Raw genomic sequence first — 24,736 nt, 5'->3', positions numbered from 1 at the left:
TTATATCATTATTGCTGAGTTCAGAATCTTTTTCTCATTTTGTAAACTGAAGTAATTTACCTTTCTTGGTTCCAAGAAATTCAGTGTAGTAATATTTTCTTCACCATTTCGACTGAAAGGTAGCTCTCGAAGAGGAATGGTCACTTCTCCAAGTTCAGAATCATTGGCGTACTTTTCATCATCAAATACAGAGATCTTCAAGGAATCTTCTCTAAGGTCTGATTTGCTCACTTCCATAATAAACGTTTCCTTAAAAATTGGGTGTTGCGTCTTTTTCTTCGAAGTGGTTCGAAATTCGTAAAGCATTGAAGAGCTGGATTTTGACCATCTTTTTCTACCTTTATCTCGAAATAATTGAAGTATAAGATACGGATCACATGTTCCTCCGTAAGATCTTGGGGGTAGATCCTGAGCTTCCTAAAAGAGAAAGAAAGGTCAAAAACCTATTCAGACTTTGCGTGTTTGAAGTAAAAGAACTGAATAAAATTATTCATCTGTGAGGCTCCAAACCGACGAAATTCCCCCCTAGTTAGACTTTTATTTAAATGTTTAATTTCAATTTATGAATATAAAAACCTACTTTTATTCAAGTTTTAATATTTATCAACATTTCCTATATTTTATATTGTTTAATTTATAAAATGCGTTAACAAATAATCTAAATCTAAATAAATGTATATAGTCGCAGACTTTGCAGAAGCAAGTCGCAGACGTGAGTCAATTTTTCCTTTTTGCAATTTTAAAGTCGTTTAATTTTATTTTAAATACCTTTATGTAAAAATTCTTCCGTTAATAACAAGTTGAGAATTTGAAGTTACTTATAAGTCATTTTCATTTACTAAATTATAATACTTATGAGACTAATTCACACGTTTTTTCATAAATTATTAATTTGAATGACGTTTTTGAATATTTTGTGTACAGTGTTTTAAGGTTTTTAGTTTTTTACGAGCGTTCTTATATAATTTTTCTTTTCAATTAAAATTTTTTTGTATTACTTTTTAAATATTTGAATATTACTAATCGAGAGCCAAAGATACGTCGGGGTAGTTTCTTGTCATTTTGAGATATCTAGAAATACTGTTTAACATTTTTGAACAATTAGTTAGTAGCGATATGGATCTCAAAGTGTAGGAAGAACGGAACGTGTATTCGGCAGTCATTAATTATCCAGGTTTAATGTTTTGAATAATTACCCCTTGAAAAGTTCTGTTTGAAACATTAAGCACAAGCTAATTAGTAGTTTTTATTTGTTTCTCCTATTTTACTATTTGACACTTTGATTGCTTTTCTCCTTTCCTTTTTGGTATCAAATTTGCAAGAAAAATGTTTTTCAGCTTTAATAATCATATAGATTAATGTAAAACAACAAACATTCCCACTCGCTTTGCCTAGTAACACTTTAAATTCCTTTTGTCATTTTCTCCCTGGGATAGAATAATGTTTTATTTTAATTTTTATTTTATCTAATATAAAATTATAAATCTGTAATTTAGATAAGTTTATATACATATATATATATATATATATATATATATATATTTCGAGTTTTGGAAAGAAAAGAGTGATGAAAGGAGTGCATTGGGAAAACAGATTGAGAACCACTGATCTGAGGTCCTACCTTGTTGCCTACAAAGCCATAAAATAGATTTCCGAATGACTGCTGTATGTTTAAGTAATTAGTTTTAATTACAATGTTCTAATGAAGTAAAATTTTTCAAAATAATTTACGGTATTAAAGTTCAATGAATTGCAATTTACATGCATTAACTCTTAGAAACTTCATTGTAACAGAACTTACAACATACTTATTGCACACTTAAGTTTGATGATAAGGGCACATCATACCTTGTATAAAATTTACATTTTGTTCCAAATATTATGAGAAGGTTGTAGAGCCTCAATTGATAAGCCAGTTAATTGCACGAAGAAAATCCAAGATACAAGGTTGCAGAAGCGTGCGTTTTTGAGAAAGAAGACTAGGTTTATTCCTAGCTGTCTTCCTCAATAAAATAACTTACATATTACACACACTGGCCAATTAATTAAAAACCTTTGAGATTTTCATTTGAATGCGTGCTAGGAATGACACTTGGTTAGATCCCTAGTATAAGTAAGGCGTAAGAGTGTTTTTCACGATGAATGAAATAAAATGGGAAAAACGCCAGATATTTCACCATTTGAAAAAGGGCTTATTGTTGGTAGCCGTTTAGCGGGAGTCTCGATTTCGAAGACAGCAAATCTCACTGGGTTCTCAAAAGCAGCCATATCAAAATTTTTCAATAGTTGGAATTAGAACCTACAGCTATTTTCTAGATGACGTAACTGCGGTTCAAGCAGAGTTTTCCAATAGAGTAATCGGTGTCGTTTCCGACGAATTGTACGGCAGAACAGAGACTCTACTGTGCTTCAACTGACACAGATCGTCAACTAAGGCTCTTCTCAACAGATTTCAGCTCGAACCATGAGCAGAGAATTGCAGAGGATAGGAATGCATAATCGGGTGTCTATGAGAAAAACTACTCTATACCCGATGCGTAAGAATTCGTTTGCAGTGGTGTCGGGAAAGAAGACACTGGACATCTGAGGATTGAAAACGGGCAATGTAGTCAGATGAATAACGCTACATCTTATTTTGCACTAGTAGAAGACGTCGAATTTGGCAAGAACCCCATTAAGACATGAATCCATCTTGCCTTACTTGCACTGTGCAAAGGTCTGGTGGGAGTATCATGATATGGGGCATGTTCTGCTGGCATGGAAGTAGTGCCCTGGTGTTTCTCGAGGGTAAACAAAGAGACACGAGATATCTAGATATGCTGGCAGATCAAGTGCATCCTGCAATGTTGTATTTTCACCCTGATAGCGACGAATACTTCATGGACGATAATACACCTACACATCGTGCCAGAAGTGTTCAAAATTGGTTCGCTGTCTATCAGTCTGACTTCCAACACTTTTCCTGGCCACCGTATAGCCCGGATCTTAACCCCATAGAAAATGTGTGGGATATGATGAAAAGGCGCATTCGACAGTACTTTGCTCTTCCATCTAATTTACAAGATTTTAAAAGTTGCATAGCCAATGCATGGTATTCTCTGGACGTAAATGCACTGCGGAAACATGTAGACTCGATATCTAAACGAATCAGAGCAGTTATCCGTGCAATAGGGGGTCCAATAAAATATTGATCTTGGGTTTCTAATTTATTCGCCAGTGTATGTATTTAGTTTAAAATTATATTTTCTTAACATTTTGGGGTGTTTTATACGTCTGGTTTATTTAGGAGGAAATTATTTCAAAAGTGCAGATACATAAAGAATACTTAAGATTAATTCATGAAACCACAGAGCATGCGCAATGGTTTCAATTTAATAACACCTTTTAAAAATCTAGCGGCTTTTGATGTAAATTAGAAGTGTATAATACTTGAAGGACAAACATTTACAGGTACTATACCTTCAAGACTACAATTAATTCCCCGAGATTAGCACCATCAGGCATGCGGCACCAGACACTGAATGTGACTTGTCCATAATTGACATCTTGTTCATTATCACTGATAGGAGCATCAATTGAAGGTTCACTCTGCAGGGAGAGATAAAAACAGAAATATCTTTCAGTTCAATCACAAAAATTAAGTTGCCTTGAAGTGACGTGTCCTACAATGGAAAAGAAATGGAATTAGAGATTTCTAACCAGTGATATTACTTACCATGAATGTTCTATTTATTTTACCTATATGAATATTTCTTTCTAGTGGACGAAATTTACTTCTGTCCTTCTTATAATAAAAGGAAAGTAAGACCAATATAATAGTAGTAGATATTCGAAATCACTTTTATTGTTGTTGTCGTGTCTATGATAAAGCCTATTCAAATAGTGCCAATGCGCAAAGATGGCAACCCTGACAATCTGCAAAATGTTTTGATCGTAGAAGTTTGGTCTCTTAAACAAGACCCCCAGTTTTTAGCAATTCAACAAGGATGGCCAGACAATTAAAAATATATGCAGTTGTCAGGTCTGTATCGGGGAGGTATCACAGTTTCTGTAGGTTTTCCTACCTTCTTTGTCAGTTTTCAATCCTCTGTGATGGCCAGTTCTAAGTCTTTTAGTTATAAGTTGATCTCCATTGATATTATGGAGCTGGTGCTATTGGAATTGAAAGTTCCTTCAATCTGTATTTAGCCATAGCATTTGCGTCCGAAAGGGTGACGTTTACATTATCATTATTGCTGAGATTTCGAGCCTCTTATGCCAGTTTATCTGCGTTCTCGTTTCCTGTGATGTTGACATGAACTGGCAGCCATTGGAGAATGCAGACGTTATTTAACTTTTGAAGCTCATTTAGGCGAAAGTGGATCTCATTGGTGATCTGGGAGCTTCCATCCGAGATTGCCTGAAGAGCTACCTTTGAGTCACAGAAGAAAACGTTTCCTTTTTCATGCTCGAACATGGGAAGGGATCTAGTCATGTCACGTGCTCCCGCTATGCCAGAAGCTAGGAAGTGAAATTAGAGACTATAGATCCAGCGCTAGTTTTGTGCTGATAAGTAGCATCACCTGGGACTCCAGAATCTCCATTACTGATTGTCTCATCTAATGAACCAACTGCATAAGCATGCATAAAGTCCTCTTTTGGATACTTCTCAACGGTCCTGATCCCTTTTGTTTTAATGAAATCAATGAATTCCTTTTTACTGCAGGGCTCTAGTAGGCTGAGTACTATTTTAGAGTTTAATAGGAAGACTGGAAGGAAATTTTGGGTCTTAAAAGATGGAAAATTTATTGTGATCGAGGCCGAAAACTGCTCTAGTATCTTTGTGAAATTGCATAGAAGATAACCTTTTCAGTCTAGTGCTGACATTACAATTTTCAAAGGTTTTCTTTGCGATGTGTTCTCGTACACAGCTTCTTGCCTTGCCAGTTTCGAGGCCATATTCCTGTATTACTTTTAAATTATTGGTGGAAGACACTGCACCGGTAATGATTTTGCGGCCTTTGCCTGGACACTTTCTAATTTTACCAAGGCAGCTCTGGAAGCATGAGCCCAAATGAAAGAAGTATACTCCAGGATTCGACTAATTAGTGAGGTGTATGTTATTTTAAGTGTCCCGGGGAAAGTTCCCCACTTTATTCCTCAAAGTCTTTTAATGATTCTCGGTCTCTTCGAAACTCTGTCAGCACGGATTTTGACATCCTGAGTGAATCTCAATTCTGCATCTAAGGTGATTCCCTGTTTATGGGCATGATGTCTTTATGCCTTCAATGTCTATTTTTGGGTTCATTAAATCTCGATGCTTCTCATCTGTTGAAAAGACACACTATAGTCTTTTCAGCATTGAGTTTTAAGCTATGCAGCCACCTGACGATCCCATTTAAGGATTTCTAAGGCACTGCTTGAGATTCATGAATATCCCTGCCGGAGTGCCAGATCGCGATGTCATCTGCGTGCCAGGCTATTTTAGTGTCTTTTTCAAGGCTAGGATGAATAAATATATTAGTATAATTCTTTTCAGTATATAGCATTTTAATCTGCTTTAAATTTGTTATAAGCCGTTTAGGATTTAAAAAACATTTAGTTGTGATTTTGCACTTTTCCTGTATTTTATGTTAAAGCTAAATGTTAAGTATCTATTAAATATGGTAATTACCCAAAGGCAAGACAAGTATGGTTAAGTATACTTGTGTCCAAAATTAAGAAAATTTGTGCATTATACATGGAATTTCTAAAAAAGCAATGGACACATTTTAATGAAATTTGTATGAATATACGTTTATAGCATAGAAAGAGATGTACCATTGAAAAGTCATTTGATTTTTGTACACATGATTATCAGTATAAGCATGATTATCAGTCCAGGGATGGCCAAAATTCATGTTGCGCTATCAAACTGAAAATAATTCCAATATGTGATATAATACCCTCTCACAGCCAGGCAGGTCGCACAGCGTGACGGTGTATCAGACAGAAGGCAGCTGAGGAGTCCCTATCGCAGTTCGATCCCACTCTTGCAGCAAGTTAGTTGCCAACTCCGAAATGCTTCTTTGACGAGAATAGCGAGATAAATTTTACTTCTAATAGCGTTCCAGACATGCTGTATATGATTAAGGTCAGAAGAGTTGGCTGGCCAATCCATGCGGCGAAAATCCTCACTTTCCAGGTAATCATCGATTAGCTGACCCCCTGTGTCGACTAGCTGACCACCTAATCGTCAACCATCTATGTGGACAAGCGTTATCGTCCATTAACAGAACCCAGGACAAACTGCGCCCCTGAAAAGTCGAACGTAGGGCTCTAAGATCTCCTCTCTATATTTCACAGCAGTCAAGGAGCTTTGTGAAACACATTCAAGGGTGTGCAGCCGCCGAGCGCAATGCTTTTCCAAACCGTTATACCCCCACCAACTTAACGATTCTTTTTCCTAATAGGAGAGTGATGGTATCGTTTTCCAGGCTCTCTCCAGGTACAAGTACGCCGAGAATCTTTGTCCAGGCTGAATCTTGACTCATAAGTAAAACGTACGGTGCTTCATTGGAGTCTGGTCTAACCCAGTGGCAGTATACAGCTCACGTGAGAGCTGTGAAGCTGTAGAGTCCTGTGTCACCGAGATGAAAGTGCCAAAAAACGATCCTCAATCGTCGTTATGGATCTTAGGCGACCTTTTCCAGGTTTCCCCGATATGAATCCACCTTGATACCGTTTTAACAAATTGCAGACGACAGTGAGCTATATATAGCTGTACATTACATGGTGGTACAGACCTATATTTAGCTCTGTAGCCACCTGAAATAGTGACTGGCCTGCCTCCAATCTACCGACAAATCTCAATCTCCTTCAGTCATCCATATGCTTGTGAATACTCATTTTACCTGATACTTCATAAAATTTACACCAAATCTTGCGACAAACATAGCGAATGTCATGAAAGGATAGAAACACACAAATCGCCGAAAACCCCTCGTGCGCTTATGTCCCCTTCACAAACATAGCTCCGCAGACACGCACATGTACGCTTACATATTTGACTCTGAATATTTGCATAATTAGTACTTCTGGTTCAGTGCTTTTCGTAAAAATAGACATAATTTGAAGAATATCTTAATTTTGCACTCGAATGTAGTTTTCTTTAAGTTAGAGATATGCTGAAGTGAGAACTTAACAGAGTTGACGTGAAAAGATAAGCATACGTCTTGGCGGCTCTCTGTGAAGTTTATGTAAACTCAATTGTCTGAAACTTTAAATTTATATGTATATAGTCATCCGCCTCTTTTCCTACATCTGGCAACCACATCAGCAGTACTTTTCCAAGTTGAGTGAGGAAATGAAGAGGATATCAGCAGATGAGGTTAGGACGTCGCGACGGATGCAGCTCGACGATGCATTTCGATGTGATTAAACAAAAGGGACTGTGACTGTTTTTTCAATGACGTGGTGCTGTTTTATTTTTAAGATGAACTGAACATCTTACCTAATTTTTTATCTTATTTCCTTTCACTCTGTATATACCATCATCATGCTTCTTCTTTCATTATAAAACCGATAAAATGCCACTAACTTCCTCGTTATTAATCCTAACTTCATCCTACATGAGGGCTTGGCCCCTCGAACTCTTTAGACTTCTTTAAACTTTCCTAAATACTCCTAGACGCCTTTCATTTCCACTAAACACAAATTTTTGTTTTGATGTTCCTCATCGAATGGCGTGATGACTTGCCACTGCTGTTATGTATCCAAGCAGTAAGTACACTGTTTGAATAATTTCAAGAAAACATTGCTTTTATCTGCTTTATGATAAAATAATACTTGTGATGAAGTAATGAATAACTGAACTAATGCTCTTCATGATGTTTTTATGCATATTTGATGAAGTATAACTGCATAACATGACGGCATTTGGTTTTGGTAATAATTAAGTGAACAGTATTGATAAAGTTTAATTGAATAAACTAAAGATACTTGATTTTGATAGAAATTAATTGAAGAGTGTTTAAAGAATTGTTGATGTATAAAAAAAAAAATACTTTGAAGAATTAACACTTTCGTTTTCGAATTTGATGCATGTATTTCCTTATTTCTTGTAGTGCATATATTTTGCAAGGACTGTAAAATATTATTTGAAGTTTAAACGCATTTGAAGTTATTAATTTTGATAGCTTAAAGAGAAATTCTATTTTTTATTTTTAACATATTCTTATATGTTTGAAAATATTATTGCGTGCGTACGGGTTCCTAATGGACTGAATGCACAAGTCGATAGAAAGTTAATAAAATTTATTGTTATCCCAAGAAGTAAAACAAATTGCTGAAATTTCCTCCGAGATATTCGTAGAGTATCGCAATATCTAACAGTAGTTATATTTTAAACTACTAAAACGTTAAATAGAACTCAATTCAAAACATAGAGAAAGCTAATTCGATCTCACCGCTAATTCGCTACAATCAACAACAAAAACTTAGTAAACAACTGAACTGAGATATTTTGCTCCGGCTTTTAAAAGCTTTTTAATCATGCACAAGAACATTCTGGTATTTTCTCGAGGTTTCTGGAAAGCAAAAGAGTACAATTACGAGATATCTATTTATTAAATTTTAAATGCGCATGCTCTTGTATTTTTACTTTTTCGGCGTAGCTTTCTCTTAAGACTCTTCGCGTGCAACATTGGACGGGGAACGAAAACAATTTTAATTACAAATATACTAAAAATAGTTAACTAATTACAAAATCCGTAACACTGCCCTCTTCCCAAAGACTGCACGTTCCGGACAGTACAATCTCTATACAGGAATACAAACTTACAACAAAAGCATGAATTTAATAATACACATTACATTACAATAGCAAACAACATAAATGATAAATGCAATAAGTAGCTTAATACAAACCAAATAAAAATTTGGAAACAAAAAGTATTATGGTCTTATACTACGTATTTTACATTATACACAATGCGTACTATGGCCATAGTAAAGAGCTAGCCTGCCGCAATGAACGACTTTAGGCTTAGATTTGGATGACTTACGGATCCGAACTACGACGTCGTTCAGCCTGTTTAGGACTCTGTATAGACCATCCCAAGGCGACTAGTTTCGAACAGAGTCCTTTCCGTCGAGTCGGACGAACTTTCGAATGATGGCTCCTTTGTTGATGGTCATATTGCTAGGAACTCCATTTATACGTCCCATTATGAAAAGTCCATTACTGCCGCCGCTCACTGTAGAAATCTGAAGCGCTTTAAACTGGGTTCTTTATCTGGCACTTCTTTACTTTTTGGCGTAGCTTTCTCTTAAAACTCGTGGCGCGTTGCATTGCACGGGGAAATGAAACAATTTTAATTACAATTCAACTAAAATAGCTAACTAATTACAAAATCCGCAACAATATGTTTGAAGTTATATTTTACATCTGTTTGAATCGTATGTTCACAATTTCTTCTATGATTTTTAAGTGTTTTAACATCATAGTTATTGTGTAATATACTAAGAAGAATTAAGATTATTGTGAAGAATAAGAAAAAATTACTAATATATTTTGGTGTGATAATTTCTCAAAACAGACAAATAATATTTGATGAAATCGAAACATACATATTTTGTGAATTTGATATTTGGTAAAAACGAAACACACAAATAATGGCCACTCTAAACGATTATCCCAACATCGCAGTTCATTAAAAACCGCCAGTACCCAGCATATCAAGCTTTTACATCATTTAGGTTTTGGAGTAGATGGTGATAGACAAAATCGTGCTCGTCTATGCATCTTTTCCGGCTTTCCCACTTAACATTTAACTTTGAACATACAAATCAAAAAATCATAACAGAATTTTCAATCACTTATTTAATTGCCACATGTAACTTACTGTATTTAGAATTTTCCACTTTGACTCCCTGTTTCTTCAATGACGTTGTGCTATTTTATTTTTAAGATGAAGTGAACCTCATTTTTCATCTTACTTCCTTTCAACTCTGTATATACCATCATCATGTTTCTTCTTTCATTATTAAAAACCGATGAAATGCCATTACTTTCCTCTTTATTAATCCTAACCTATCCTATATGTATAATTGGTATCTGCAGTTATTTCTGTTTAGTGTTAGATTAATAAAATCCAAGTAAAAATTACTCTATTTTACTTCTAATATTATGTATTTGTTTAATTATATGTGTGAAGCATGATGTGTGAATATCAAAGCATAGAAAATATATTGCTTACTGTAATCAATAATGCGGTTAACATTATCAAAATAGTATAGAGTAATTTTTTAAAATTGAATATAAGTCGCCAAATAAAGTCAAAATATATACAAAAATTGCCAAGTGATAGAGAAGTATTGCGAAGTAAAAGTTTGTAAGGATTATGTTAATTTTATTAACAGTTAAATTTTAAGTTAAAGTTCCTTTCCTGTCAAATTCTTAACTTCAACTTACTACTTCCGGCCAGAACGTAGTTTTGGAATCTTGTTGAATATTTAATGACGAGGAGCGGTATTTAAAGCACGAAGTTACTTACAGAGTCAGAGAGAATCACAATTTCTGATTTACGCGCGTCTGCCATTTTGGCCACTCTCTCTCTCAAAGCTGTTATTACGCTCGGCCGTACTCAGGCCCTTGCTAAGCTTCGTAGTCAAATATGTTAAGGGGCCAAATCGATTTGAATCTTGATAGCTTCGGCTATAATGCTTTATTTAATCTTAGTTTTAGTTTAATTCTTAGTCTCTTAAGTTCAAGCCCAAGTGAGGGCTTTGTTTGTACACTCCCAGGCGGAGTTTTGTTAAATCTTATTGGAATAATAAAGGGTTAGTTACACTTCTATCTTGTCGTTTCTTGTCACCCGAACTTTAGCGATTATTCGCTATTTAGTTCTTAAGACTCGTCACTTTCTACAGTAACTGAGATTTACACAATGAAAGTCTTACAAGCTTAAGTCTCGAAACAAGTTGGTTTACGTTTCCCACAACCATTTACAATTGGCCAAAAAATAAGCTTTAGTTTGGCGTAGGTTTTTGACAAACTCTACCGATATTCGGATCAATCAGACACAGGTCACCCTTGATCAGGAGTAAAAGAGATTCCGTGGAAACATCTATGCAAACTAAGGTTGCTGTTTTGCTTAAATTAAAATTAAATTTTACTTCAGCATGTTCTCTTCCAATGAGGGATATCATCCGAGTATTAAGATTAGGGAAAAACATCAATATCGTGCAAATAGTTTTCAGAAACGTTATGAACAATTCATAAATGAACTTTTGCTTTAAAAACATTAAGAATAATTTATTAACAAACTTTTGCTTTTTCCTAATTTAAATGCTGTAAAAGTACTTATTTATATGTTTCTAGTTATATTCATATTTAATTAGTTACATTTCATTTGTATTTGGTAGGATATTTTTTTTCCACCGTTTAATGTTGTCAAAATAGCTGTGAACAAATGTTATATTAAGCGGCACCTACTGTAAAAACAATTTAAAATTCATATTTTTTAGAGAACAGCCTTAGAGAGAATTACGTGAAAATGCTGCGTGATTACTGCAGTTCGTAATTACTTACGTAATTCGAAACAGTCGCATTGCCTTGACTGCTGGAAGACATGCTGCTGTAAGTAGAGTCTTCTCTTTTACGACCATTCTTACCACCTCCATGGAAAGAGCTGTTTTTACTGTTTGTTCGAACAGGCGGTCCACATTCCACCGTATACTGAGGTGTTCCTGTCAGTTTGATGTATGTACCTTCTTCCAGACCTTCAATATTTCCATATTGCATCTTCCGTTTTTCTAAAATAGAAAAGAAATCTAAGAGAAGTGCATTATCTAAAGTCCATTTTTTGGGACAAAATAACATGATTCATCAAGAGAGAAGAGAAATACCCCAAAGTTAAACTTGAAATTAAGTGAAAGGAAAACCTTCTATTTGGTGTAGATTTAAGGAAACTCTGTCGATTTCGAGGGCGAAAAGGTACAAATTCGTCTTCATCAGAGCAAACGAAGGTTCTTAAAAATCTACGCCAAACACAAAGTTTTTGTTCATTTAACATGATTCAATTCAAGAGTTCGTGCATAAATTGATTTTTTTATTCAGTTACATACATAAAAATTCCACTTATAATATTGTTTCAGTAAGACTATATAGCAAAAATATACAGAAGATTTTTTTTCCCCTGCACATTACTAAAGTTTTAAGATGTTGTCATTATGAAGTTCATAATATTTGGGATTATTTGATTATGGCAAAGCGCACGAGGACTGTTTACCTAATGGAAGAAATGCCTTAATGGAGGGCTTTATAAGGAAAACTGGCTCGTATCCATCCTACATATGTGGGAAAAATACGAAAACGTCCATGCAGCTACCAGTACACCTGGTGTCGAGCCCAGCCCAAACTACCGATGCTCAGCGACTTTACTGCTCAGCCATTGGTAAATTAGGTTCATTAAGGTCAGTGATGTTTTTAGGATTCAGCATTTGCGTGTACGTGGGAGCAAATTATGAATGTTGAGGAGAATCTAAGAATCATATTATGTAATCCGGCATTTTAATTGATCACTAATAGTGATCAATTAAATATATGACATGAAATATTTTATTTTTAATACTTAGTCGCTTAAAATTAAAATATAGTAGCTTCAATTTATTTTCTGTTTTTATTGAAGAAATCGATGGCACGCAACCATTTGATAATAAGCGCAATGCTAAGTTTTGATGCTTAATTGCAAATATTAAAAGTGGAATTCCGTTTACAAATTCATTTATCTAACTAAACAGCATTTTTTGGCTTGAATTCATCCCTACTTTGCTTTCTTTTTATGCATATACTTAATATTGATTTCGCCCTTTATTTTCTCAGTTATTAAAAATGTATTATTTCGGAGTAAACTTCCCTTTTCTCTTTTTCTATGCAACAAAATCTGATAGAAGCACTACTGCTAGGTATTTTGGGAAACTTTGTAAGAATCCTAAGTTTTACTAGCGTTTATTTTATTTTAAATCTTTACTATCACTTCTTATTTTCTACTTCCGGCCAGAATTAAAAGCTTTAACTTATTTATGCAAATTTGTCTTGCTAACGCCAAGTACTTAAGTTGTGGCTTTTTGCTAAGCAAGAGAGAGGAAGGAGTTATTGGAAGCAGGCCGCTTGCCATTGTCGTTTTACGAGTTTTCACTCGGTTACTGGTTGCCTTCAAGGCCAGAGGTTTAGTCCTCTTGATAATTTCAAACGTATTGTAGTTTTAGCAGCTCGGCGTACTACATACGGACCTTTGTTAAATAAAGGCCAATCTTAATGCTAGGCACTTGTATACTAATTCAAAGTTACTTTTAGTTAGAGTTTTAGTTAGTAGTTTTATATTCTTACGTTCAGACCACAAGTGGTTGGTCTCTGTATTCCGAAGTTCCGGAAATACCTGTAAAGATAGAAAAATAAAGGGTTTCGTATACCCTTCCTGTGTGTATTGTCTACTTCACAATTTATTGAACATAGCTTGAGTAAGCTCCCTGTTCCGAGTCAGGATAGTTCATGTTTCCAAAGCAAGTCAAGAGGAATACAAGTCCTGATAACTTAACTTGGCTTTCAGTCAATATTGTATGAAAACATTTTATTGTTATTACAGGTTTTGTATAAGATTGTTTCGCTTTTGTTATTTTCTTCAGTAGTATTAAAGATTAAAATTAATTTTTGATCTCTTTTTAAGTAGCTGATTTTCTTGAAATTTTGCACGCAAAAGTCTTTGCGATGGTAAATCAAGATTCCAAAGCGGATTTTCTAAGTTTTGATGCAACAGGATTTTTTTAAAAGTAAGTATTGGATTTTCCCCACAAATTCTTCTTTAACAAACTAATAATCACAGGAACTTTGCATCACAGGATAGATCGAAAAATAACATTCCAAATAAAATGTGTCCGAAGTGTTTAAAATTTTGGCGCCTCTATTCAAAATGTTCCCTTTTTTTTTAAAGTCATGCTACGGCTGCTAATAATGACGGACGGACAAGAGGACGGTATTAAAACGTAGCATTGAAATACCTCATTAGCAGCCCCGTAATTTTAAGTAATAATGATATCAAATTTCTTAATAAAATATAAACTTAAGAGAATGGTATGTAATCTTACACCATAAGATAGATGACATTTCTAAAAAAGATGCTGTCATGTATATCGTCGCTACGCTGTTGAGAAAAGGAATAATTTTCCTGACTTCAGATGCAGTAATTCTTTTTCCCTTTACTATTTTACTTCCCATTCTATGGCTAAAATGTATAAAATGATGTATATAATTTTTTAAAGTTATACGTTTTTAGTTATATACATTAAATAGTAATAAGAAATGGAAAAAAAAACCCTAATATCATAATATTCTTGACTATTTATTTCTTCAATGGTGAACTCTAGCCGTTTTATAGGCATTAAGCCACTTATAAGGCAGGAAGCGGTGGTCTCTTTATTATGGAAGCACTTAATAGGTGGGTAATCGTTGCCTCCTATGAAGGGACGGGCCAACTACCGTGTTTACTAGCGTAATAGTCGTACCCCCCCCGTTTTGAAGCGGACAAATTGTCAAAATATTTTCCCCGCGTAAAAGTCGCAGTCACGTATTTGATCTTCATCTAAAAGTAGAAAATTATCAGCTGTACTCCTCTCAGAACTAGTTCTCATAATGGATTCATCTGTTTTGTCACTCCGATTGATATTCTCAATGGTCACTCAATATCTCCCTGAAGAACCATTTCTTATCCCCTCTCATTTTAAAGCGTTCAACTTGTTCTTCGTTAAAGAAATCATGCACGTACTCTAAATTTACTGGCCTGCGCATATCTAAAGTTCAGAAAATTCTTGCCGATATTTTGTTTTGCGGTGAATTTCGTGGTGGTGTGTTATGGGTATTTTTTTGGGGGGGGGGATTTACTTTGGAAGAGCTTAGAAAAAATAATAGTTCTACGGTGGGATTCAACTGAAGATTAGTGAATATGTTGAAGAGAATGGAATGTGAATGAAAAATTAATAAGAGACTGGAAAAAATTCAAACAATCGCTACAAGAAACAAATGTAAATAGGCGAGCATTCAGAAGACAAAAGCATGAAATTTTCCCAATGATAGAAAATGACCTTTTTTCTTATGTTTTCGTGCATTACGAAATGACGGGTGTCCACGGCTTTGGACGGAAGCGAAAATGACATTTTATGGAATGACGGAGATTCTTCACATACCGATTCATATTACAATAGCGATGCTGATACCTTCAATGAAAGTGATTTATTATGAATTATGCATTACGATTAGGATTTATTATGAATTATGTTACGTTTTTTTTCCTGACACCAGTTGTTACGTTATTTTCTTCCTTCACGTTCGTACGGGGTTCGTAGATTTGGAGTGAACACTTGATAACGACGACACTTGATGAAGTATCGAAACACACTTTATTTAGCCAATGTTAATCAGGAGAGCTCCAATAACACTTTTTACAGTCGTCGAAGATCTACTATAAACACGTTGGAACAATCAGCGACACAGCTTTTACCCTGTCAGGCAATAACGGTGGAGACAGCTTCCTGCAAAGCACCAGAGTACAGCTCCCGACTCTGCTTGGTCGTTCTCCGAACTCCATGTACTCTCCACGCTGCAACTCGCGATGCACTCGACAACACACAGAGCAAAGCTCCCGACTCTTCGGTTCAGTCGTTCCTGGAGCTTAACACACTCTCTCGACGATGCACTAACCGCTATAGACTAAGAGACGCTTCGATGCACTCGACGACCAACTCGGCACTAGACTTCGAGACACTCGCTCAATCACTGACTATAAGCTCTCTAGACGAGGCACACTTACTCGATACTAACTGTCTCGCACTCTAGACGAGGCACATCCTGACTGCGGACCAGAAGGGTTTATATAGCTTTCGGCTTGTGTTCGAGAACACTCTGGGCTAAACCGGTAAGAATTCGTTCCAGAAGCTTCTCCATCCGTCCATGGCATATCGGCAATTCTGTCGCCAAATATCGCCAAGTGGGTGATTTCTCACCAAATATGGCAACCCCGTCGTCCTTTGCCATTTTATGGCAACCCTAAAACTGCTTTGCTGGGAAGCCATCATACTGCGGCTGAACATTTCGTAACAATACATTACCGGCCAGTTTTCGGCATTCTATAAAATGCCTAGGTATTTCATAAAATGCCGGCTTTCATACAATTGCCGACCAAGTTTTAAAGAGAAATGTAAAGCAGTATCATACATTGCGAAGACTTATTTATATGCGAGATGAACGAAGATTGCGCTGTCGAACAAAGACCTACTTCAACCTTTAAATGGCAGAGAGTTTACTGCGTATGGGGTAAAAACACAAAGACAGAGTAAATTTCGAACCATGAACGAGCTTTTCGATTCAATAATTTACTCGTTTTGGGTACTAACTTTATTTTTCAGTTTGTAAAAACATCTTGTTATTCAATAATTAAAAACAAAAAGTTCAGTATGCCTCAAGTTAATTTTACCCCTTTCGATTATTTCCTTAATTTAGGTGATTTTATTTTTCATTGCCTGTCAAAATATTGGCTGTGCTGAAATTTAAAGTTAAGCAAAAAGCAACCTTTAGATTGGCATGGATTTGAATGAAATTCTATCGATTTCCAAGGGCGATCAGACATAGGTCTCGTTTTTTCAGGAGCTAAAATAAGAGGAAGTCATGCTTGATTGCTCTCGAAATCAATAGTATTCTTGTGCGAAATCTACGCCAGTCTAAAGTTTTTATTGATCTAAATTCTACTTTGGCGAGTTTCTCTTCCAATTAGTATTCTGATATTTGTTCCAAACTCAGTCTCACGTTTGCTTTTTGTGTTTTTATTTAAGACCTTGATAACATAGGACATCATAACTAGAGCTTCTCACAACTTCCACCTCAATTTCTTTCTCAATCCATCATGATTTCCTCCTCGTCATAACTAATGTTCATCACAATTCCCAGCGCGATTACTAAAAAGGGAGAGAGTTTAATGATAACATCCTAATATTAGAATAACTATATTGTGACTGAATTTCATTAGGAATGATTTGAAGACGTATGACTTATCCGCAGAATAATGCGTTAAATGTTTCTGCAGCTCTAGCATACATAAAAAAGTTTACTTAGGTATGAAAGAACTGCTGAAATATTTAATAATATTTTTTTTTTCTCTGTTGTCTTTTTGTACCAGAATTAAGTTCACATATATTACTTTATTAAGATTTGTTTTACTGCTTGTTAATTCATGTTAAAACTTTTCATTCCGTCTGTCTCTTTCGAGCTTAACAAATTCTCAAATAAAACTCGCGCTCAAAACAATTCTGTAAACAGAGGATTTGGAAAATTAATGCTTTTTGCTTTAATAATTGGCCAAATTCAAAAGATTCACGTTGTCTGTTCCTTTTGCCTCATTCAACTAAGCTAGTAATTGAAATCATTAAAGTTATGACCATACTTTTATTTCTATTTGTATGTTTATTTAAAGTCAGTTATTTAGCTGATCCAGACTGTTTGGCAATCGATGGAGGTTGCTTGCATCTGACAATGGTTCCGGATCGGGCAAGGCATGGACGTTTGTGATTGTGCAGAGATTATTAGTTTTTTTCGGAGCAGGAATGTGAAAAATCTACTTTACGCTTTTCGGAATTCGAACCATGGATCTTCTAACAGCTAGCTGGAAGTCCTGATCACTTACACAACGACAACATGCACGGTGGAATGCAATAATTCCTTATAACTGTGTTGCATTTGTAGGTAGCCGTCACTTAATATATGTTGATCTGGGAATACTTTGGAGTGTCTGGTGATGTGATAAGAAAGATACAAACTCCCTTCCGAAGGGAATTTTTTGTTAAAAATTGAGACGAAGCTAAGGGAGATAAATTTGCTTTAATAAATTATTTTAATAAATTATTTTAATCCAACTACTCTAGTGTTTGTATATTGATAAAAGCTCTTGTCCTTCCACTTCTTAAATTTACTATTTCCTACCGTAAGCTTTTAATTGAATGAAACATTTCACGTTATTATATTTGTTTCTTGCTGAAAATATTCAAATAAGTATGGTGTAATATATTGCCTTTCACAAAATTAAGTTTTTCCCCACTCGCACTTCATTCTTTATATGAAAGTATTTTATAAACAATATTAGATCTGTTCTGTAAGTCTGGTTTTTGACTAAGACAAAAGTAACCTAAAGATGATTTTAATTTATTGCAATGAAAAAAGGCGTTCATGAGAGAAAGCATTGGATTACGTTATTCGATTAAGATAAAGTACTCCAAGATTATCTATCTTCGGTTGGTTATTTGAATATGGCAAAGAACCCGAGGATTATCTGCTTAAGAAGAGGATGCCTTCATTCAGGACATTTTGATAGAGACTGGCTGTTATCCACGTTACACATGGGGAAAAACACGAAAGCTAACCATTCAGTCAGCTTGGACCGATTCGCCCGGACTCGAACCCAAGTATTCAGTATTTGTAACCACTCGCCACGGGTGGGACATCTGTGTTCGGAATGATGGCCTTTGTGGAAGAATTTTTGAAAGAAAGTTGTTCGTATTTTCGTAACGCGTAAATAAACCACGAAAACCTAATTCAGAGTATATTGCGAGCTCATTCAGCAGCTGGTAATAGAAGCCGTGGCGAACTACCCGTATTTAGCGGATTTAAGTTCTTAGTAATTGGTTCTTAGTATTATGCTTAACTGTGATAAACTTATAGTTTTGATTCCCATTTAAGGACAAGCAATTAAGTTGATAGTTACCATTGTGTCTTCATGAAAGGACTGAATTTATCAAAACAGAAGCCGGTGTGCGTAAGCGAACTTCGTTCCTTAATGCCCAATTTTATTATTCGGTTGTTTATTATAAATCTGATCAATTTTCATTTCTGCCAAACAGGGGAATATTAGAATAATTAATAATCGTTTTACGGTTTATATTCCAACACTTTTGCCGAATAAGTTACGTTTTATAAACGAAGTAATTTTGGGAAAAGCTGTTTCACTATTTTTGTCTCGCAATAGCAAATAACACTAATAGATAATATTTTTACAGAAAAATTGCTAGTGGCAGAAAGAATTGAATTTTGAAAACAAAATTTCTTCATTGAGTTTCACAATTTTTGTAATTTAACTTTCTGGTGAGATAGTTGATCAGTGTCAATGGCAATTTGGATGTCTCCTTCAAGCCACCATATATATATAATACTTAAATTGGAGAAAATATATGTAATAAGGACTTAAAAACATTTCCGGCACATAATGCTGCTAATAAATAATGTAAACGTAAATTAAGTTAAAATTAAAACTAAACAGGCAAAAGAGAAACATGTAAGAAAATAAACAATATATTGTTGCGTGCGTACGGGTTCGTTACGAAAGGAATGCACAAGTCCGATGAAAAATGAACAAAAATTTATTATTATCACAACAATAATGCTTAAATTTTCGCAAATTATCATGCAGTATTACAATATCTCACAGTAGTAATCTTTTAACTACTCAAATGTCCAATAGAACGTAATTCAAAACAGCTAAAGAAAGCTAATCCGCGAATTCGCTACAATCAACAAGAGCAGTTCTCTAAACAACAAACTAAGCAACTACCACAAACTGAGATGTTTTCCTCCTTTTATAAGATTTTAAAATCACGCGCTAGAATTTTCTAGTACTTTCTCGAAATCAAAAAGAGATATTTATTTATTTAATGCACGCGCTCTTGTACTTTCAATTTTCCGGCTTAGCTTTCTTTTAATATTCGTCACGCGCTGCACTGCGCGAGAAATAAAACAATTTAATTTATAGTTGAACTAACATTAGCTTTTTAATTGCCAAATTCGTAACACTGCCCCGTTCCCAAGGACTGCACGTCCCGGGCAGTACAATCCCTGGACAGGAAGCTAAACTTACAAATGTGGCATAAATGCATTAATAAGCATTACATCACAATAATAAACAACATGAACAATAAATGCAATAAATAAAACAAATCAAATGCTATCAAATACAAATCAAATACTAAATGCAAATCAAATACTAAATGCAAATCAAATCAAATACACATTTAAAAACAAAAAGGACCATGGTCTTATACTATTTACAATTATTTACATTACGTACTATGGCCATAGTAATGAGCTAACCTGTCGTAATGAACGACTTTAGGTTTAGAGTTCGAAGACTTACGAATCCGAACCACGACGTCATTCAGCTTGTTTAGGACTGTGTACGGGCCATCCCAAAGTGACTGTAATTTCGGACAAAGTCCTTTCCGTCGAGTCGGATTCCGCAACCACACCTTGTCTCCTTCGTGGAATTGATGTTCAGTAGCTCTTGTGTCGTATCGGGTCTTCATCTTCTCCGTCGCCAAGTTAACTCGCTCTCGTGCAGAGTTGTGCATCACTTCAAACCGGGCCTGGAGATCTTGAATATATTCCTCAGACGAAGAAGGAGCATCCGGAGGGCCGCCAAACAGTAGATCACAAGGCAGACGAAGATCACGACCGAAGAGCATCTGTGATGGAGAATAGCCGGTAGTCTCGTGGACAGCACTGCGGTAAGCCAGTAAAAAGAGTGGTAATTTCTTGTCCCAGTCCTGTTGGTTTCTGGAAACCACTAATGAGAGGTTATTAAGGATGGTTCGATTGAACCTCTTTATCATGCCGTCCGACTGGGGATGCAATGGCGTCGTTTGAGTTTTGTCAATGCCGAGTAATTTGCACAGTTCTTTGATTACTGCCGAGGCAACATTCCTTCCCTGATCGGAATGTAACTGAAGAGGCACTCCGAACCTGGAAATCCAGTGTTGTATCATTACTTCAGCTACTGTGACAGCCTCTTGATCAGGAACAGGGTACGCTTCAGGCCATTTGGTGAAGTAATCAATGACAACGAGTATGTATTTGTTGCCATCAGCAGTTCGTGGAAGAGGTTCCAAGATGTAAAAGGCGATACGTTCAAAAGGCGCCCTTACGTTGTAACGTTGTAGCTTGCCTCGGCTGCGTCTCTTCGGTTCTTTCCGACCTGCACAGGCATCGCAGGATCGTCACCACTTTTGCACGTCATCCTTTGCATTATTCCAGTAAAAGCGCTCACGAACTTTCTGTAAGGTCTTCATTATTCCAAAGTGACCTCCCGTAGGGCTGTTATGTAGTTCTTTAAGGACATCAGGAATGCGGGATCTTGGAAGTATCAGCTGCCATCGGAACGTCTTCCCATCATCCGATTCGAATTTCCGGTATAAGACGCCGTTTCGAATGTGAAGTGAATCCCAGAGTGCCCAATACTGTTTGGTTGTAGGACTACAGATAGAAATGTCCTGCCAGGTAGGTTTTCTGGTTGATGATTCCATTAAATCAATTATGGGTTTAATGTCGCGGTCTTCCAGCTGGTCTTTCCTGACTTCATCATCACTCCACGGTTCTCGATCAGCCGATGTTGATGTTGTAATTTGTCTTGCGACCGGAGTCAGCAGCTCGTATTTCGCTTCCACCCTGGAACAATATCGGCAGCTTTCTTAGCAAGGTCTTCTAGACAGGGCGTCGGCGTTTCCGTGTGATGATCCCTTACGATGACGGATAGTGATGTCATATTCTTGGAGTCTCTGTATCCACCTGGCTATTTGACACTCAGGATTCTTGAAATTTAGCCAGGTCAATGATGCATGATCGGTGCGGAGCAGGAAATTTCTGACGTATAGATGGTGATGGAACTGTTCTACAGCTTTAACTATGGAGAGCAACTCTTTCCTGGTGACACAATAATTCCTCTCCGGTTTAGACAGGCACTTGCTCCAGTACGCCACTACACGTTCTTGGCCGTCTATTTCTTGAGACAAAACAGCACCGACACTTTCATTGCTCGCGTCGGTGTCGAGAATAAATGGTCGGTCGAGCTGAGGATACGTAAGGATTGGAGCAGATGTTAAAGCGTCCTTTAAGTTGTTAAATGCATCCTCGCATTCTTTTGTCCACAAGAACTTTTGGTTGCTCTCTGTCAGCTTGTGAAGGGGTCTTGCGATGGAAGAAAAAGTCCTTCACGAATCTCCTATAGTAGGTGCAAAGACCTAGGAAGCTTCTCAGCTGATGGACATTTTCGGGACGTTTCCAGGATTTAACCGCTGATACCTTTTCAGGATCCGTGCGCACACCTTCTGCAGAGATGACATGTCCCAGGTAAGTCACTTCCTTTCGGAACAATTTGCATTTAGCGGGACTCAGCTTCAGATTGGCTTCTTTCAGTTTCTGAAGCACCTTCCTAAGATTTTCTAAATGTTCTTCAAAACTCTTTCCGACGATGACGATGTCGTCCAGGTATATAAGGCAGGCTTCGTAGGAAAAACCTTTCAAAACTGTCTCCATAAGACGTTCGAATGTTGCCGGCGCATTACACAGTCCAAACGGCATCACCTTGAATTGCCAAAGCCCTTGTCCCGTAGTAAATGCCGTCTTTTTTCGGTCTTCAGGCTATATTTCTACCTGCCAATACCCACTCTTTAAATCAAGTGTTGAGAACCACTTGCTTGCAGAAAGAGTGTCTAGAATGTCGTCAATTCTAGGAAGAGGGTAACTGTCTTTCTTCGTAACTTCATTCAACCGGCGATAGTCGACGCAAAATCTTGTTGAGCCGTCTTTCTTTCTGACTAGGACGATGGGAGATGCCCATGGACTTACTGAAGGCTCAATGACATCGCCTTCTTCCATATCTTTTAACAGTGTTCGCACCTCTTCCTGTTTAGCAAACGGTAGACGTCTTGGATGTAGCTTGATCGGGGCATGATCGCCGGTATCTATTCTATGTTGTGTCAAACTAGTTCGACCCATTTCAGAAGACGAGCGGGAGAAAACAACTTGAAGATCTTTAATGACGCGATCGGCAGCATTCCTCTCTTTATCGTTTAATTGCGCATTCTGCAACAACTCCGATGTAATGCTCTCTGAGGACACGGATTCTTGGATGTTACTCTTTCTTTCAACGCTGGTTACTGGAGTACATGCTGCAACCACTTCACTTTTCTTAATAATTCTCCCCTTCTCAGTTACATTGGCGACTCTCACCGGGATAACCGTTCTGGATAGGTCGACGAGTGTTGAGGCTACTAGTACTCCTTTTGGGCTATTACAGTTATTGGGATATTCTATGATGCCGTAGCGGAAATTTCTGTTTTCGGCTATGGATCCAGGAAGTAAAATTTCTGTTCTTGCCGGTATTGTGATATTGTCTTGTGCTATGATTTTATGAACAGATTTAACTTCTTCATCATTAACGCCAAATAACGCTATGTCCTCTGTAGAATGCAATTTGTTATTTTTAAAATCCAAGGAAAAATTGTATTTCCTTAGAAAGTCCAATCCGAGTATGCAAGAATCAGTGATCTCTGCTACATATGCCGCGTGATGGTAAGCGGCACTTCCAAACGTGATGTTAACATTTACTTTTCCGTCGATGTCGATTTTCTCACCGGACACAGTCTGGAGGGTAACGCAGGGCGGCGTCTAGATAAGTTTGTTTTTTAATTGTTGAGCAAAATCTTTTCGGATGATGGTAACGTTGGCTCCTGTATCTATAGTCATATTGCACGGAACTCCATTAATATGTCCTATTATGAAAAGTCCATTACTGCAGCCTCTCACTGCAGAAATCTGAAGCGCTTTAAACTGGGACTTTTCATTATCTGGCAACCTCCGCCCCGCGAGATGGCCACTAATTAGTTTCCCTGCTGCTTGTTAGAAGCGGTCTTAACATCCGTACCCTGGGGTATTCTGCAGTTTCGTCGTATGTGTCCTTCAGCATCGCAGATCCAGCACTTAACGGTCGGTTTCTTCTCACCAATATTCCGTCTCAAGGCGTTCAGTTGTCTAGTTAAATCGTCTAGACGAGCGGTGACTTGATCCCCTGGCTCCTGGACTTGAGCAGCTCTGACTGGGTGGCGGTCTCGACGAGTGGCTTGCTGGGCTGCCTCGAATTTCATGGCGTACACTAGAGTGCTTTTTAAATCTTTTACATCCGCCATTCGTAGAGCTTTCTGTATTTCAGTATCCCGGATGCCGTCGATAAAGTATTGCAAGGATAGGATTTCCCTTGTTTCTGTCGGGCATTCCGAAAAGGCGAGATGAGACAGCCTTTCAACATCCGTGGCGAGCTCCTGAAGTGTTTCGGTAGGCTTCTGTTGACGAGATTTTAATTGGAGCCTGCTGTAGTCTTTTAAACACTTTTCCCCAAAGCGCAGCTCCAAGGCGCCGGACAGAGCTTCGAAATCTAACCTTTTGTTTTCGGGAAGAGTCTGAAGGATATCCGCTGCGTCGGCTCTTAAAGAAGCGGCGAGATGACAGGCCTTAGCTTGGGAATCCCATCCATTCACATCCGCCACGATAGAAAATTGTGTCTTATACACCTGCCAGAAGGTCTTCCCATCATATGTGGATAGCTTCAGAGGTGGACGAGCAGGCATCGGTAAGAATTTAAAATCATCACTCCTGCTCCATGTCGACAATACGAATTTCTTTAAAGTATCCATTTCTTTGGCAACTGCAGAAACTCTCTCATCAATTTGTTGTTCGATTTGTTGTTTAACGGAACAAACTCTTCCGTCTATTTCTTCTTTGACTGAATCAACACTGTAACCTATTTGTTGTTCCACGGCCGAAACTCTGTCTTCTATTTGCTCTTTCACAGTAGAAACGTTTTCTTCAATTTGTCCAACTTTAATTTCGACCGCGTCTATTCTGCCTTCCATA

The 24,736-nt window shown here is 36.9% G+C and overlaps 1 protein-coding gene across 3 annotated transcripts in view; it reads right to left on the bottom strand.

Moving 5' to 3' along the window:
* Positions 1-24,736, bottom strand: part of LOC118184684 (synaptotagmin-1-like) — a 201,710-nt gene that overhangs the window by 15,029 nt on the left and 161,945 nt on the right. For all 3 annotated transcript variants that reach the window (XM_085809483.1, XM_035354393.2, XM_035354394.2), the window contains 3 exons: positions 11,552-11,775; positions 3,460-3,588; positions 61-417 (listed from right to left, as the gene is read on the bottom strand). In XM_085809483.1, the coding sequence (XP_085665609.1) occupies positions 61-417; positions 3,460-3,588; positions 11,552-11,775 (710 nt within the window). The remainder of the gene's footprint in view (positions 1-60; positions 418-3,459; positions 3,589-11,551; positions 11,776-24,736) is intronic.

The sequence above is a fragment of the Stegodyphus dumicola genome, chromosome X2, assembly GCF_044657685.1.
Source record: "Stegodyphus dumicola isolate Sdum_Otavi_A_Nest chromosome X2, ASM4465768v1".
Taxonomy (NCBI): Eukaryota; Metazoa; Arthropoda; class Arachnida; order Araneae; family Eresidae; genus Stegodyphus; species Stegodyphus dumicola.
Note: the sequence above shows the minus strand (reverse complement) of the source record. Positions and strands in the feature narration are given on the sequence as shown.